The 18,474-nt window shown below is 40.6% G+C and overlaps 1 protein-coding gene and 1 long non-coding RNA gene across 4 annotated transcripts in view; one reads left to right on the top strand and one right to left on the bottom strand.

Moving 5' to 3' along the window:
- Positions 1-15,065: 15,065 nt before the first annotated feature.
- Positions 15,066-18,053, bottom strand: LOC142061961 (uncharacterized). 2 transcript variants are annotated; one of them, XR_012662321.1, is made up of 3 exons: positions 17,794-18,053; positions 16,351-16,429; positions 15,066-16,251 (listed from the first exon to the last, which is right to left on the bottom strand). It is a non-coding gene; the product is annotated as an uncharacterized LOC142061961 (long non-coding RNA). The 2 variants fall into 2 exon arrangements; XR_012662320.1 differs by having other exon boundaries at positions 17,234-17,874.
- Positions 17,608-18,474, top strand: part of NRDE2 (NRDE-2, necessary for RNA interference, domain containing) — a 32,901-nt gene continuing 32,034 nt past the window's right edge. For both annotated transcript variants that reach the window (XM_075103699.1, XM_075103700.1), the window contains exon 1: positions 17,608-17,737. In XM_075103699.1, coding sequence (XP_074959800.1) covers positions 17,659-17,737 — 79 coding nt within the window. In that variant the 5' untranslated portion in view covers positions 17,608-17,658. The remainder of the gene's footprint in view (positions 17,738-18,474) is intronic.

Here is an 18,474-nt window from a genome sequence, read left to right as displayed (position 1 = left end):
CTCTCTGGTTTCTTAAAAGGCTGTACTGGGCTGTTATATGGCAGGTGAGTTTTCTCTATAGTACCCCATTGCTCTAATTGCTTGACTAATTCTGTCACAGGTTTTATGGCAGGAGTTTACAGCTCTGAGCCTTCTTCCATTGTGGGGGTGTGTTGATAGGTCACAGCATGCAATTAACTTCCTGGGTGTAACTTTTAACTTGTTTGTTATCTATCCTAGCATAGATTCCATGACAGCAAAACAGACTGATACAGAGCAGGGGATCCCAGGCGTAATCCATTGGATAGGGGCAAGCATTTGGTGCAACTGGTAACATCAGACTTCTGTCCCCAGACTTGTCTGCATGGATATGCAGGAAGATACGTGTCCATACCTGACCCATTAGGCCACTTCTGTACCTGTGTCGATGCATCACATATTGAAGCCCCAAATTTGAATTTGCCTCCCTCATCTCCACAAAAAGAAGGCAGCTCTGTTCCCTCATCCACCTCCACTCCATCCATGTCACATTTCCTACCTTGTCTTGCTCCCAGAGTCTTGGGAAAGGTGGCTTATAACTGGGCTTCTACATCGGGGCAATGACAGTAGAGGGGCAAGAGCTGCTGGCCTGGACAGGAGCAAGGCACTGCCCACCAGTTGGTTAGTGTTAGCTGCTGATCATACAGAACTCCAGGTGCAGAGGAGCTTACTCCTGGGTTGCACATGCTGTTTCAGAGTAGCTGCTCTATGCCAGAGCATACCGGAGACACAGGGAGACTTGGCAGTGTAAATGGTTAGTGGCTGCTTGGAACTACTTTTGTGGTGGTGATTGCTCCACAGCTCAGCTGAGTATGTAGCTGCCGCTTGTGTCATTCCTTGCAGTTTAAAGAGTGTTAAAAAAGCAAAAATAATGTTGCTAATTAACAGGATTATTGATCTTGTCTGAATCTGAGAGCTCTTCAGTGCTTAAACCCTCACTCTGTTCCCCTGCTTAAATTGATCAAAATCTGGTTCCAAATAGGAGTGAAAGTATAATGTGGATCAAGTTTTTATGCAAAGCTGCATTTTAAAAATAAACTCTGACTGCAGAGGTGAAAACATAGTTGAGTTGCTATGTTGAGGAAAAAATCTATAAACCAGTGTCATTTTTTATGCACCTAGTCCTTAAAATGGTTGTTACTGATAAAGCAAAGTGGCAAAAAAGTAACTGAAATTGGCATCCACCCTGCTTTCTTCAGCTCCCAAACAGCAGGGATGGCACAGGCAGCTCAGAAGTTGATACATAGAAAATACTATTCTGGATCAGGCTTGAGATTCACTGGGTCAGTATCTTTCTACAGCTATGGCAAGATCAGGTAGGTCTTTGAACGAAGTACTCACTGCTGGTAACAGGAGACAGTCTGTCCCCGTAAAAGATTGTATTCTAAACTGTAACAGTAAGAGATTTTCTTAAATTTGAAGCATGACATGTAATAATAAGGCTTCCAGAATTATTGTGAACAACAGCAGCTCCGGGTAGTTTGTTATTCATGTGCATTTTTAGAATTTACTCGGTTCTTGACCTCAGTGGGTTTCTGTAGCAATATGTTTCACCATGTAATTACTCATTGATTTGGCAAACAGTAATCAAGTACATCATTACTTCTCCTACAAAAATGATACAAGATTTTATGTACCATTACAAAGGAGGCAACATTTCAGCTTTCATGTTTTGTCTGAGAAATCAACACACAGTAAACTGCCTTCAGCTGACTGTATCTTTTGGCTTAAGAAATAATATTGGGATTCTGACATTGATTTGCAGTGTCAACATGTCTTAAGATGGATGCTTAGTGTTTTACTCAAACATAACGTTTTCTGGGTTTTCTAATAATTCAAAACAGCTTTTTCTAGTTATTTTCACCTTTCCTAATTCTGTGTTGTTGTTTTTTTTTAACCTAAATGCATATACAGAGGAGTATCATTTAGTCCAGAATTTGTTTTATCCTGTTTAACAATAAAGCCTGTACAGATGGCTGCAAAATAGAACCTTCAAACACAGCCAGATTTGTACATTTGTGCTGATTTCTTGCTTAAGGGAACTCAGTTCAAAATGCTGTACTGCCAAATCCATCCCCGCAGTAATTCTTTTGGCTTCGGTGGATGGCCACATGGGATTGCCCGTGATATCTGGCTAAGCTAAGAGATTCTGTGCAATTCTAAAGGGTTTTGTTTGACAATATAAAAAAATGAAGTCTGAAGAGCATGCTACTGTGTTGGACATTGGACAGTTCAACCATTTTGTTCAAAGTAGTGGCTATGAGAGCCACTTTCCATTCAGAAAGTGCAAGAAACAAATAAAATTTACTTTGATTTAGATAATGGGCAGTAGAAAATGTTGTACTTACACTGGGTCACAGGCAGGTGCAGACAGTAGGAGGGTCAAACAGTCCAGCTGGTTTTCTGAGGATTTAGAAATTATTTCAGAACTGAGGAAGTGATCCAGAAGCTGCTGTAGTTCTCTCTGTGTGGCATCAGAAATGCTGGAAGGAAGATTTTTAGAATACAGCTGCCTACAGAGAGTGTGAGAACTACAGGTAAATAAATTGCTTCTACTCATCTGAATTTCTTTGTGCTCCACAAATCAGGATCTTGTGCCCATTTTTCCTAAATAAAGGGGATCATATCAAATGTTATCAGTTTTTTTCCTACTGGAAACAACCTTAAAGATGTGGAAAGCTGACCAACTCTTTGGGCCAAAAAGAATTGGAATTACTAGAGAATATAATATCACACAAGATTGCAACGTAGGAACAGGCCAACAGCCCATTTGTCTTCATCAGTATTGCTTATATGGGCCAGACAAAACACACAAAAAAATGAAATTCCATGAAATTGTGCCTCTTATCCGAATATTTGCAAAGAATTAAGATAATTAGTTTTAAATTTTTGATGACCCATTAAAGGCAAAGTGATAGCTGTTGCATGAGAGTAAAAATACTTGTGTTCACTTGGAAGTTGGCTTGCTTTTCTATGGCAAACTATATTCTTTTAAAATAATGTAAAATGGCAAACACATTTATGGTGCAGTATAAATAATACAGAATAATTAGCTGCAAAGCTACTGTCTAGTGGTAAAATGTACTTCCACACCAAGAGGTGATTGTTTTATTGTAGTTTGTAGGAAAGTACTGTGCTTGCAAGCTTTGTGTTAGCACTATAACAGACAACCAAGAAATAGTTGCCTTATAGCTTCAGCTGGATCCTCTGTGTCATCCAGCTCAGTCAGGCTGGAGCTGAGCCGAAGATGGAATGCTTCTCAACATCCTACTCCTGATTGTAATGTTTCCTGTTTTCTTTTGCAAGTAATACTTTATAGTGTAAATGCCTCACTGGTGGTGTCACCTATGACATTTTGGCCTTTTCATTCTGCTCCCATACTTTCCTCCAGAATCTGCCCAGGCTTCTTGCTGCTGATGTTTCAGTGCTGTCTCCTTAGTTCCCTGTAGGAGAGTTTGTTGGATCAGATATCCAGACTGGATCCGGGCATGTGTATTGTATTCACCTGACCTAAAGGGCCTCCCATAATCCCGTGTGCTGGGGATCATTTCAGCTGCCTCGCATGAAGTCGGCGGCAGTTGGCCTGAAGCCCAGCTGGGTTTGAGCTGTTTCTGAGGGGAAGCGGTGAGGTGTGACTGCAGCATGCTGTCTATCACTCCTGGTTCTGGGAACACGGTGAGGAGAAGCCTCAGCTGTTTCTTCAGAGGCAGCTTTGGTTCGACAGAATTTATAATCTCTGGCTCTGCATGAAGGTGCATGTATTTTTTCCAGGCCAGGCACAGTCTTGCAAGAGACATTTGAACAGTGGTGGGCCTCAGCTAACAGCTATGCTGGATGCAAGTTGGTTTTACATTTGTGGCATGGGTAATCTGCAGTGTAGATAATCTAACCATAAATAATTGAGAATTGGCTCAATGGGTGTTACAAGACTGCTCTCAGTTTGGATCTTGCATAGGCTGCTATCTTACTGCTGTTCAAGCAGCAGCATCAGCTTGAGGTATTCCCACTTCTCTTTTTTGTTCCCTCTTCTGTCTGTGGCATGCCACCCATTCAGCTGTGCTAGCTAGTAATTTTTTGTTTTTAATCCAATCTGTTCCTTGACTTAGTGCTGACAACCTTTTAATACGCCTTATTTAAGAAGCCCTACAAGCAATTGTTTTGGCATACCTGAGGGGCAGAGGGGGTATTAGAAGGCTTTAAGATACTGTTGCCATTTTTTATAGTGAAACAGTAGCCACAGGGCAGCTACACTGCTATAATTTCACTGATTTTAATAGCTGTACCATTGTAAATTAAGAGTAATCTCAAACAAAACAGTGCTTCAAAGATCGCCAAACATGTTTGCTCTGAGAAGGTGAAATCTGAAAAAATGAAAAATGTTGGTAGGTAGCTGGAGATTTGAGGGAAGGCTTTTTCTTCCCTGCAAATAAAATAATTTAGGAATGCCATTAATATATAGAATTATTTCATTTTAGCACATGAAAATGGTATTCTCTTTGTTTTAGTACTGAACCACCACTTAGAAAACTGCAGGGCTGCAAAATTACAAACCACACACAGTACTTTGTGGAAAACTGGATGGCTTCACTGAACCGCATACCACGGTGCACTTTATGGCTTCTTGGGAATTAAAAACAATAGAGCCTCGGGTTTCCCAGTCATCTTTGTCAGCGACTTCAATGAGAAAAAGGCTACAAATAAAGTGGCTGCAGGGGGCTCTCTGCCCCGCAGGCATGGTGTCACAGGGTCAGAAATTGCGGAGAAATCAACCCCTGCTTGTCCTTAGTGCTGCCTTCTCTTGCTTCACCCCACTTGTGGGGAAGGAAAATGGTACGGGGTGGGGGGAGACAGATGATCATCAGGCTTCAGAAGTCACTTCTAGGAGTGGCATATGATAGGTCTGATATGATAGATATGATAGATATGATAGCTGTGTGCCGAAAACATCATCGAAAAGGAAAAGAAATCCAAACAAAGGGAATAAATACAGGGCAGGCACTTTGCCAAGGAGCAGAGAAATTCCCTTGACAAGCAAAGGAACTTATGGCTGTTGAGCTGTTTCCTCAACAGGGAAGAAAGATGTCAGAATCTGCCACTGGAGAAATCTCCCACCCAGTCTGGCTATCAAAACACAGCTGGCAACCCCAGGGAAAGAGATCCCTGAACAACAGAGAAAATACTGTATTCCTCTTGACTCGAGAAGAACAAATTCTATTACCAGGAAACTCTCTGTTTGGCTACAGCCATTAATTTACAAATGACATTCAGCAGCTCTCATTTCCTAACTCTGGCATTTCTCACTGCTTTCCTCTGTAGTCTCTCCTTGCACCCCTCCCCAACTTACCTATGTTCCTGACAACTTGCTGAACTTATTGTGCTGATTGTCTGAATGTGCTTATCTCCAGGCCTGTCTGCAACTGCTCGTCCGATTAATTTACCTTCCTGAAATAGTTATTTACGGAATAGCAATAAAAAGTAATTACTTCTAGCAGCCAAAGGAAAACCCTGATCTTAGCATTTTAAAATAGGATAATTTCTAGACTAGGTCTTAAAGTCTTCAGGGTTCATATTTCAGTAGTGGTACTCTAGTACAGGGCCTCTGTTAAGGATTATGGCTGTTCAAGCACTTCTATAATGTCAACATTTGAGGTTTTTTCCTTTCCAGTCTATTGTTACTGATTTGGTTGCTAACAAATTTGGAATACCAGCTCACAAAACCAAGGTACAGTGTTCTATAAATGAACTTGGACGAACCTAGCAGAGCCTGCTTTATGCAGCTCCTCCTAAACGAAGGCTGCTTTGACAGTGTTTAGAGATTCCACAGTTCATACAAGGCTACTGTGTGCGTCTGCCAAAGGCCGTACCATAGTTTGGGGTGGAGTGCAGCTTCCCCTTTCAGTGTGCAAGTGCCAGAATTTTTTGATTTAAGCATATGGTGTGCTTTCTTCATCAAAATGGCAACATGCTTAGCTCAAAAGAAGTACTTCATTCTAAAACTCACTGGCACCCTTCTGGTAGCAAAGGTGGTAGAATACCATTTTAGTGTTATTTGGATTTTAGGACTTCGAGCAGTCCCAAACATCAGGAATCAATGGTTATGATTCCTGGGAAATACTGCTGCAGTGTTTTATCACTTCCAGTACAAGATTGTCTACCATGGCTGGCTATACTTTAAAGATAAATGAAGTTGTTCTGGTTATACTAATGAACATTAATAATAATTTCTTAGCCATTAATAAATTACATAAATATGGTCAGGTACATATTTCTATGTTAGCTGCATTTCTGTTTACTTCTATATGGATTTTCTGTATTTTTTTATATATGATTACTAGTTTGGAAAAATAACCTAAAGTATTTGCTAGGCTAAATTAAACAGAGAACAGCTCATATCTAATGTGGATAATAAAGAAAAGAGTAGACAGAATTTAATGGACTAAGGCTGTTTATCAAAGTAGAGTGGATGGAATAATAAACTGTCACTGAAGCATTTTAGAGGTTTTCCATATTTAAATGATACTTTTCCCCTTGTACAGGAAATTTTTAACAAATAATACTAAATTATACAAATTCAGTAGAGTTTTACATTTTTCTGACTCTCTTACCCTTTTCTGTCTTGTAATTATTTTTCACGTGATCTCACATTGCTCTAGGGAAAGACTTTATTCCTATTTCTACATGTTCCTCACAATTCTTTCTCTGGTGGATTTTGATCAAGAGCAATAATATATTTGGGGTACTGAGACTTCATTGGGTAATTTTCCTAATACTTTCCCTCAATAAAGCAGAGCTTTTCACTTTTTTGAAGAGGGTAGGAGACAATACTGAATTGAACTTTTAATTATTTTTCCGTTCCAGTATTTTAAATCAAGAGCAACCTTGGTCCTATAAAGTTCTGGGATCAAGCCTCATAGGTTTCCAGAGGTTGCATAGTTGGATAGAGGTTAATGTTTCCTTCCTTTTGTATTTTACCCTGCCTCCTCACAAACCTCAAATAGAAAAATGAACTATTTTTCTTCAAATCTATGGTCAGAAGCAAGGTAACCTATGAAAACAACATCCATCAGGTCCATGTGAGGAATTAATCTATTTGAATGGAGGTGCAGAGAAGCTCACATTCGTTTCAACAGAACTATGGCTTCACATGTTAGGAATACAACCAGAACATATACCTCACCAATAATTTATCAGATGGCTAAGCAGATGTTAAGATATGTTTAGATGAGTAGTAAATGCCATTGCTCTCCTTTTAGTCTAATGGAAGGACTCTCTGTATTCAGAAGTTCAGCAACAAAACGTCTTGAGAGGTATCTCAGTGGTCATATACATATCTGTCTCTGGACTTGTGCTGCGGATCAGACATGCCTAATTTTTCCTTTGAGCTAGACACATTGGCTTACCTTGTCTGATATTTAATCTCTCAGAAACTCTCCAGCTTCTGGCTAATCGGTAGTGTCATTTGGACCAGTAGAGAAGGTTATTTTTTTTCCTCTGCAAATTCATAATTCCTCTAACAATGGACAGCAAAAAATAATCTGATCCACAACCTGGCAGTGGTTGAAAGTTGGAAATGCTTCTTTGGGAAATGGAAAATCAACAATTTAATTTTAATAGCTTATAGTTGATTAGTCCCAGTTAATATATTATTGTGATTTAGTGATGCCATCCATTATTAAGTATGTTAGGTTGGTGTTTTTATAGGTATAATAATCCTCAATGTGCTGAAAAACAGTGTAATCGTTCAGGGCAGCAGTATTCTGGTTCAGTACATTGTAGAGGTTTGTTTTGTTTTTCTTTACTGCGTATACATCAACTAGTTTCAATGTATCAGTTGTCTAGTGACAGCATTCTGTCAGAGAGGTGACATTGCATACAACTCAAGCATTATACAAATTGTCTGGTAATAAAACTTTTCAATACCAGTAATGGATACCTATGTGATATTATTCACAAATTTAAATATTCTACAAAACTGGAGGAAAGTTTGTAATCTCGATGGCAGCTGAATTAATGGAATTTTGCAGCACAAATGGAGATTGGAGAAAGGAAAATCTCCTGCAAGCATCACAGCTCAGTTGTTGGTGAAACGTGGGGATGAGGAAGATTTCTGACAAGGTTGAAGAGGGATTAAAAAATACAAATGTATAGTGGAAAACATGAGCTACTAATACCAGCACAGCCCAGATATTTGTGCAAGTGGCAACCAAAACATTTTTTTTACTGGGATCAAGCTGATGCCATTTTAGACTAATTTTAGGTGGGTAGTAGTGATGGGGAGAGAGTTGGTTGCCTTTAAAGTAAAAACAGAGCGGTGCCCTCTCCATCCTCACCTGGTTGAAAAATCCAAATTAAATGGAAGAATGAAGAAAGCTGTTTCAACAATTAAAGTTTTGGAGGGTTTTTTAATACCATAAGAACAAATATTGGTAGATTAGACATAGTAATTGAGGTATTTGAATAGACCAAATAAATCAGAGGCTTAAACATGACTGAGGTCTGGAATTTATCTACCTAAGAGATGCAAAAACCGCCTGGAATTTACATTCCAAGTATGGAAGTGGAATAAGTAACCACCTCAGCAGTCAGAGTGAAAACAAGGAAAAGGTCTGTAGGAACGGAGAAGGGAGATGAATGAATGAAGAAAGCTATGACTAGGAGATGTGGACGTGCAGGACTCAAGGAAGATTTGCCAAACCTAACCCAGAGCTAGATCTTGCAAAGAGTAAAACAAAAAGCAAAAGACTATTTAGTGTCATAGGTAGTACATTGCAACTAGCACAAAAAGAACGGGGAGCCCCAGAGCACTGAGATTATATATAATCTATCTACATTTCCCAGCCTAATGAGTAATTTTTGCAGCTTTCAGAACAAAGATGTACAAAGGAAGTCAAAGCTAAGTTTGCTGTTAGAAGAGAATATACACAAAGTAAAAAGAACCATGGCATGGAAGCTAAGCTAGGAGAACTCAGCTTGCTCAAATGGGGAAGTATTACTGACTAATGAAGGAAGTAGGGCATGAAGTTTTATGGCTTGTGGTAGAGATTTTAATCCATCTGTTGTACTGCGGTAGTGCTATATAGCAAGCTTCACTTTTATAAACATCTAATATATTTGAGATTATTCTGTTAGTCTACAATAGCACACAAAGCTTTGAAACAAATTTTGAAAATGATGAACACTATGGTATAAATAGAAGATGGGATAAAATGCAGTCCAAGTTTATTGAAGTTAGATCATGAGTGTATTTTAATGGCAGCAGAATTTTCATGGATGGAAACCTGGTAGATCCAACTGATTTTTATTTCACTAAAGCACTTGGCAACGTAGTACATGTGAGATTATTAGTTGAAATAGGAAATGGCACGAGAAATGTAAATTAGATAAAGAAATGGCTGAAAGAGGGATGATGATATGACTGTGCTGGGAAGGGCACTCTGAGACCAGAGAGGGATTTCAAGTGGGGCTCCTTGTACCAGCATTTGGCTCAATCTTATTTAATAAAGGCAATGGCGCAAAAATGAGAGCATGCTAATTACACTTGCTGATGGCAAAATCTGAGAGGCCTTGCTCACAATGAGCCATATTAAGAATTTCATTCCTAGAAAACAGGTGACCTAGCAGCCTGGAGTAATAGAAGTACAGTTAAATTTAATACACAATACAAGGCTGTGTCCTTAGGGATTAATAATAAGATTTTCCAGTATAATAGGGGAATTCATCCAGGGGAAGTGATAGATTGGAAATGCCTGAGTGTAATTATTGATCACGGTCATTATGAGCCACTAGTATTATTCAGCCAACTAAATGATACATGCAGGGCTGTAGAATATTTTCAGTAGAGAAGGAGAGGTAGGCCATTCTGTAGAGTACAACTGCATCTGGAATACTGTATACAGTTCTAGTTCAGAATATGAACTGAGAAAAGTGCAAAAAATTCAGTGGACTGAGCAACCAATCTTACAAAATTTTAAAATTGCTTGATAGTGGAAGAAAGGCTGTGGCGTATGATTACTGTCTGTGTATAGATTACATCCAGGTTAGCACCCTGGTGAAGCAAACAGCTATTTTAAGCCATAGGAAAATGCTGGCCCAGAAACAGATGGATACAAACAGAGCATAAATGAAATTAAGGAGGAAGACAGGAGGTTTCTAAGCATTGGAAAACTGAGATTCTGGACCTGTCTTGCAACAGGAGTTGTGGGTTGAAAAGCCCAACAAATTTCAAAATGGAATACATGAACCTCACATGGTAAGGTTTTCTGCAGAGGAGACTGAACTCAGTGACTCAGACCATCTCTTCCAGACCTGTATTCACAAAAGGTTAGAAACTAGGGATAAATGGCTAGATAAACGTTATCTGGGGCAAAAGTCTAAAGAGAAATTAGCATGGATTTTACATAAGAAATAATGAAACCTAGGGAGAATGCAGAAGAATTGCTAAGTGCAATAGAAAATGGAAAATCATGTCTGTTAGACAGTGTACCCTATTTATTTTTTACATACTGACTGTTTAAGCACGCTAACTGTGTTTCATGGGCTGCATTTTGAAAGGTTCATCAGGGGTATTACCCCTCCCCCAAATTAAAACATCTGATCCTATGATCCCAAGACACCAAAAAAATCCCCAATTAGAGTAATTGGAAGCTCCACCTGTGGCTGCATGATGAAGCCACGAAGCCACCTCAAAATGCTGCAATAAGTTGAATGTTTTCTTTTGGAATGGCATGTAACACTTACTTGTTTTGATTTGAGAATAAAAGATGTCAAATGCTTTTTTTGTACAGGAAGATCTATTCCTGTGTTGTTTGAAAAAGAAGGATGCTGGGCCACCAGGGTACAAGATACAAATATAGGCCAAAAATAAAGGTGTAGGTAGGGTGGGGCTTTTGTTGCTTGGTTTGGTTTTTTTTCAGGAATCGAACTCCTTGTCTGTTCCTCTACAAAAAGAAACTGGATAAAAATGTATGACTTTAGATACATAGGAAGTTCTCATAATTCAGAATTTCTTAAAATTCTCCAGTCTTTGTCCTATGAAAGCTTGCATAAAATGCTAGTGGGTACTTCTAGCAAACAGTATGCTCTCCTTCTGTCTGCAAAATACCTCCTTCCTCTTCTGGGTGTAGTTCTGTTCATGGCAAAATTCTCAGTAAATGTACTGGGAACAATACCAAAATCCTCATTATTGTAATCTATATAGAGATACAGATTTATAGTCACATATGGATACATGCGTGTACAGCAGAAGTTAAAATACTTTACAAGTCTAGGTTTATCTCCAAAAACCTAATAGGTCTATCTAGGTATGGCTTTGAAACAAAGAGTTTTCATATTAATTTGGTTGCTGTTTCTGTTTTGTATTATGGAACAGTGAATACATATTTCATACATGCATACAGAGTCAGTCTGACCATGGTTTTAGTTCAAAGTTCAAGCCCAGCTCTACCATACACCTCAAATAATCAAGTGCAAAAATCTCCTTTAGGTTTTTGAATTGTAGAATCAAAATGTATATCTGAACTGAACCAGTTATCTTTATTACATATGTCCATCACAAACATACCTGTAATAGCTGATCTACCCAGCAAGCATTTGATTACCCAGTAAACTTACCATAACTGGAGATTTCACAGATAGAACTTGGATCAATAAATAAATCACCAGATTTATTGAAGCATTAGAAAGATGGCCTGACACCTTTGTAAAAATATTAGCAGTAAGGTGTCTCTGAATAAGATCAACTTATATATGTTTACTTTCTATTTAATTTTATCTGTTGAAGGAAAAATGCACCACTTTTATGTAATTTTATATCCCTGTTTTATTAATAATTTAAACTGCTAAGATTTTATTCAGGTATTATTTATTACAGGCAGTAGAATTGCATATTTTCAATGAGCAATAATGTAATTTTCAAAATGTCTGTATAAAAGACTCTAGGAAGCATATACATATTGACCTGCAAAATAGGTACTTTGAGGGTAAAATATGATACATCAAATTTAATAGCAGTATTATACAATATTCTCACCTAGAATACTTACTCTGTGTGTAATACAATAGATAATAAAAAACTTAAGAGAAATCTAGTAATTGGAATTTGTTGCTAAATAAGAGTCACCTCATTTTCCTTTAAAAACACATTAGGAGTGCTTTTGAAAGACAGATGTGAAATTATTATACATTTGTAGCGAACTATGTTCACTTTTGATCTGTCAGTTTTGAGGATTGAATGAATAATATCTAGTAATTTAAGAAGAATTTTTTCTTAGAAGTCATTTTCTTGAGCTGCTTCTCTCAGCAAAGTGTGAGATGATGGAGGGCTTGACATCATTTTCTCTGTGAAATGTCCCAGCCATGTCACGCCTGATGCTCACAGCATGAATCTGGTTACCTGGGAAAGAAAGCAAGCAGGGAAGAGAGCTGGCGACATGGCAGCAGTGGCTGCCAGCTACATCCAGACTCAGGGGTGGCCAGTCCTCTCCCGGCAGAGGTGGGAAGGGTGAAGGCGTGGGAAGTATAACAGCAGCTTCGAAGGGGAATAGAGTGTGATGAAGGTGTCATGGCCCTAAGAAAATGGACAGGCCTGACCACCCCTGCCAGCCTCCCCAGAGTCTCCCCCACCCTGCCCAGGGCCCAGGACCCCACGTAGGCCCCCCCAGGGCCTTCAGCCCCTGCCCCAGCGTCACCCCAGCAGGGCCGGTCTCCAGCTCCCCACAGCCCTGCCCTGCCCAGCCATGGGCCCTGCCGAGCCGGGCATAGCCACGGGCCCACGGCCCAGCCTGGCCTCGGCCTGTCCTCGTCCCCAGGGAGGTGCCCGATGCCCGGGGCTGGGGCTGCCCCGGTGCCCTGCTCCCCGCTGGGGAGCTCCTGTCCTGGCCCCTGCAGCTCTTGGCCCCTGGGACCTGTCAGCCCACACAGCACCCTCACAGCAGGGTAGAAAGAGGAAATAAGATAGCTATGGGGACCTTATCAGTCATCATTAAAGTCCCAAACATGTGATGCTTCTGCAGGAGACCATCTCTTCCGCATTGTTCTCCTGGTGAGGCTGGCCATGGGACAGTGCTGAGGTTACAGCCCAGCAGCAGTGTGCTGCGCCTAGCAGAGCTGAAACCGGAGCTCTTGCATTTCTGCCTGCCGAGAGGGTCTCAATAAAAAATTAGCCTTTGGTAAAATTACTCAGTAGATCACAATACATCTGAGTAGTGTTGGCATAGACAAAAGCATTTCTTAGTGAAAGAAACCTGAGAAGAGGCTGGGAAAATGTAGAGGAAGGCTGGAAACTTGGCATGCCTTCAGAACAGGAACCTGTGTTATTGGAAACCCCATTGTGCTCCTCACTGCACAGAGGTAAAGCTATCGCACTCTCCTTTTACATTTGCCCAGTTCCTCTCACTGTTGGAACATGCTAAATGTGTCATATTAAAATAACATATTTTCTTATTAGAGTGAGCTGCATAAGCGTTCTTATTATGATACAAGTACATCATCACACAATGCTGGCAGCACAAGGTAGGTCAACGAGGTTTGAAAAGGCTGGTGGCGCACAGAGGTGGAAGCCTGCTAATGCATCCCATAGGGGTCATTCAGGGCAGCCAAAGAAGGTGCATGTAAATATGTGTCCCTCCAGCTCTGTGGTTATAATTAATTTCGTGTCCTCCCTAATGTGACCTCTGCTCTTACAGTCTTACAAAATTTTATGATATTTTAGGGATTCTTATTTCTTTAAATGAGCAAAATGTAGCCCTTACTCAAAATGGTTTATTTCTGATGCTTTTATTCAAGGTATCCACTGTGTATGCTTTAAATTACACCATCTATAGCAGTGTACTATAAGGCTTGTTCTGTAAGTTTTTGCATATGAGAACAAACCCTCCTTTGTAAAGAGGATGGTCTCTTGATATCTTATAAAGAGATGAACTTATTCCAAGCAGGAGTTCCTCGATCATCAGAGTGGAAGGAAGAACTAACTACAGGATTTACTACAGAGGAAGTAGAAAGTCTAGAGAAGCAACAGCAAATATGGAAAGATATGAGAGGCATGATGTCACAGGCTGTAAAGTTAGGGTGTGGAGAGCATGACAGAGCAAAGTGTGAGTTGGTGAGGCCAAGAACCAAACTGGCCTGCTGTGGCCTTTCAGGCCCTGGTGAGGGGCCCCAGACTACTGCTTCATATGGCACCCATTTCACAAAAGTCAGATTCACAAATATCTACTACAATTTTATTGTAATAAAGAAAATGTTATGGACCTGATGAGAGGGTTTTTTCTGTTCCTAAATATGTTATGATTTTTGCCAAAATATACAAAAGAACTCAAGTCCCAAATCTACTGAAAACTATCAATCTCACATCTGCTTAGGCAGTTCAGTACACTACTCACTGTAAGGCTTTCCAAAGAAGAAAAAGCCTTAAAATGGATTATTGATAAAAAATATTAACTATACCAGACTTTAATATGTTTAATAGGTAGATAGAATGTAAAATGTGGACTAGAGTGTTCTTAAGTAAGGAACTTGTTAGTTCCCCTAGTTAATTAGTTTGTTCCTTCTTATTAACAAGGAACTCTAGTTGTATACAGCTGCTGGGTTTTTGCCCGTATTGTAAAAGGCTTGATGGTTTGCTGTTATTAGGATAGAACTGAAGAAACAGTGCTGAGTGTTTCAGGTAACTTTATTCTAGACATTGAGAGATGTTTTGGTCAGGTTCTTCACTAAACCCTAAGGAAAGGCTTGGCTCAACTGAGTTGAGGCAAACAATTTATTTATAATACTTTTTGTCTGTAAAGGCTTAGTAAAGTATTCGTATAACATTATTAAAATGCATTTTGCAGAGTTCTAAGACAAAAGCTGCAAAATAAAACCTGTTAAAAATATGGGGCTAAATACACTGCAGAAAACTACATTTCATCAGAACGGGCATTGCTCACTCAGTAAGTCAAGGAAATAACACAGAAGATTTTACTACATAGCCAATTTCTACTAATGATAAATAGGAACTACTTGTACAAATAAATGCAATAATCTAAAAGTAATATTCACACAAGTTTGACTTCCAGTTATATTAACAAGTTTAATATATCCTGTGATAACAGAAAATATTGCCTGCATTTATGTGGTAGTGTTAAACATGGTGGGGAGGTTTTTTGCTGTCACAGTAATATATGTACGGCAACAATAACAACACCATTTTTAAATCTCTTTATCCATAATTGTGGCTAATTTCCAGGGATGCAGGGCATAAATCTGTATTTAGGGTTCTTATATACTCTCTCTTTGGTCATTTGCATTACTCTCAGAAAGCACATTTTCCATGTTCTCTTTGCTGAGAAGTTGTTAGCTACCATCACTATGAGCAGCTGAGAGACAAGGTGACTAATGACATTCAGCAAATAAACTGAATGCTTTTGTTATGAAATCCATTTAGTATATCCTGCATCAAGAGCATCAGTATCTTGAAAAGGCTTTGAGTCTGGTTTGTAAAAGAATAGGGAAAGAAATAATTTTCTATAGATAGGTTGTAGTTTTCCCAGAAGTATGCAGAATAAACACATTTACAGATTTCAATAACTACCCAAATAAGATTATAACAAATATTTCCATAAGCGAGAGAGTTCTGACTCAACTTTCCCAGTAGGTTAGACTACCCATATGAACTGCATGCAGACTAGAGTTTCCCTCCCACTGAAAATCCTGCTCTGCATTGCCACCTGTTTTCATGTAACTTGCTGTAATGTAATAACATGTAACCTTCTGTTACATTTGGTTGAAATTGGTCACAAGTTCTAAAACTACCTGGAGGAATTGTGCCAGGCAGACAGAAAGACAAATGCTTGTTCAGGTGGAATAATTATGTAAGTTTTCTCTTCTGAGGAAAAAGGATAAATATGCATGTGACAAGATTTTTTTTTTAATTCTCTCCTCAGAGTTTGGTCACAAAAATGTGCTTCTTTCAGATTTTTTCTCCCTATCTTCTGTATCAGATCTAGACAGATATATACTTCTATATATTACATACTGAATTTTCTACATTCTAATGTTTTACTACAAAATTTGATAGATGTTAACAGACTTGAACAAAGACGTTGCTCCACATCAATATGTGAGAATACATTTTAAAGCCCATTCTTTCCAAGCTGGCAATCAGGGTCCACTCATTTGATGACTTCCAGAGTATCAGTGTCCATGACCACTATTTTGTTCTGAATCCTCTTCTCTCTGTACTTATATTCTTCTCTCCTGTTGATAAAAATGAATAGCATTTTATAGATTAATAATAAATTAAAGATAGAAAACAAGGATTAAGAAATAGTTTTACAGTTTTCTAAAAGAAGTCACCTGCAGGATTCCTTGGGATCTGACTGTTCAACTTCTACAAAAAGGCTGCAAATGGCAGCGAACATAGAGTTGACAAAATCTGCAGGTGGTGGAAAAGTATTCAGGAAAATCAACCGGAAAGGTGACTGAGAAAGGTTGCTGAAGTATTTCAGAAAGAAATTATAAAATGACCAAAAAAAAAAGAGCTCAGTAAATGTGAAGTCGTGTGTATAGGGAAGCTAATCCTAACATCTATACACAATAGTTACTTATTATCTTTTGCCACTCAGGAGTGGGCTCTGAAGAGACATTGTAGCTCAGGAGAGGCCAAAAGCCAAACAGAATGATCAGAAGGTGTTGGGAAAGGAGCAGAAAAGAAACTATTCATTATAATTCCATATAATCCCGAAACCACATGAAATTCTGGTTGTGCAGCAGTATTAGTGTAGGAGTCAGAAAAACTAAAGAAATTTAACAAGGAGAACAATATGGAGCAGCTTCAATATACAAAGAAAAAAAGGAAGACTTTTCAGTCCAGAAAGGAGAATACTCAAGTGAAGTGTCTTAACAGTGTATAAAAATTTGCAGAGGAAGTTAATAGGGATGCTTATTTTTCCTCACAATGCAAGAATCAGGCACTGGGCTTGAGACAGAAAGGAACAATACGTAATTAAAAAGAGGAACATCCTGCTCAAGAAGGCACAAAGTGTAAAAGCATAAAAAATTATTTTTCCAGTTCCTTTATGGAGGGCAGGCTCATGGATGCTATTCAACATGATGGGTAACTCCCTGGTCAGGAGGCTTATAAAGGACTGACTGACTGCCAGAAATTATTTCTTCTCTAAGCCCTCACTTAGACACAACCGTGTCTGGTTAGATGTGCCTTCAAATACGCAGTGGATACTAAGCGAAGGGAATCGTGGCTTCTTACAACGTCTTCCCTTCCACAGCTGAGCGTTCCAGTCTCGAGGAAACATAGCTCGGCTGCTCCCTCCCAATGAACCCCCTGAGGGAAGTCGGGGCGGTGAAGAAGGGAAGGTTGGCGCTGGAAATCCCGTCCCCTCCTCTTCGCCCAGCACTTCCTTCCTCCAGTCCCCTTAGTGGCGGCGGCGGCAGGCGCAAGATACGCAGAGGCCCGAAGGACGCAGGACGCCCGCAGCAGCCCCAACACTAAGCCTTTCTTCCCGGAGCAGCGAGGGCACCCCGCCGCCATTTTGGGAAGTCGGGCGGACGAACTACATCTCCCAGTATGCTCGGCGCCGCGGCGCCATGTTGGCCCGCCGCTCCGCGGGGCAGTTCGGGCAGATAGTAGTGGCGCTAAGCTGAGACATGGCCCTGTTCCCGGCCTTTGCCGGTGCCGCCGAGCCCGGGGAGCCCCCAGCCAGCAGCAGCGAGGGCTCCAGGAAAGGTAAAGTCCTGGGAGAGCCTTCTTTTCCCCAACAGTGGAAACCCGTTTCCACTCGCCTCCATATAGAGCTTTCTGCACCGTGCCGGTCCCTCCGCGCACCCAGTCGGGCCTGCTCCGTCCGTCGGCCAGCCCGCGCCGGGGGGGGGGACAGCCCGGCGCGCTCCGCCCCCGTCATGGAGGTGCGGCGTGGGCGGTGCTGCCGCTGGGGTCCCGGACCCCGGCAGCGGCGCTCAGTGCCCAACGCCTCTGGGGCCGGAGAGCGCGGTGGGGGCCTGGCCGTCCCGTCCTGTCCCGCCGCTGAGCCCGCTCTGTGAGCGCCACTTCGCAGGGTGCCGTGCCCCTCGGCCCGGGCTCCTCCCTCACGGGCGCAGTGCGAGCGCACGGCCAGGGCGACCAGGCGTACTCCGCGCGAGGCCTGTGGCGGCCGGTTTGAACGCCGTTATCATACTTACAAATAAAATTACTTTTCGTGAGGTGACTTTGGGGAGAACCTGAAATAGGGATATTACAGTAAAAATGGTGCTGGCTTCTCATTGGCGGGTTCTCAGGTGTGTTCAGATTTGCTTCCAGCTATCTGCTGATAGATGCCGCAGGCATGGCTGTAGAAATACTCATCTCTGAAAAATACGTGTATGTTAGCTTCGTGCGTGTGGTGGAGAAGGTTTGCTTTATGCAGAAAACGAGGTGGTTTTTTCTTGGTTTTTTTTTTCCACTGCTAGCCCTGGATAACTTAAAAA

The sequence above is a fragment of the Phalacrocorax aristotelis genome, chromosome 9 (genome assembly GCF_949628215.1).
Source record: "Phalacrocorax aristotelis chromosome 9, bGulAri2.1, whole genome shotgun sequence".
Classification (NCBI taxonomy): Eukaryota; Metazoa; Chordata; class Aves; order Suliformes; family Phalacrocoracidae; genus Phalacrocorax; species Phalacrocorax aristotelis.
Note: the sequence above shows the minus strand (reverse complement) of the source record. Positions and strands in the feature narration are given on the sequence as shown.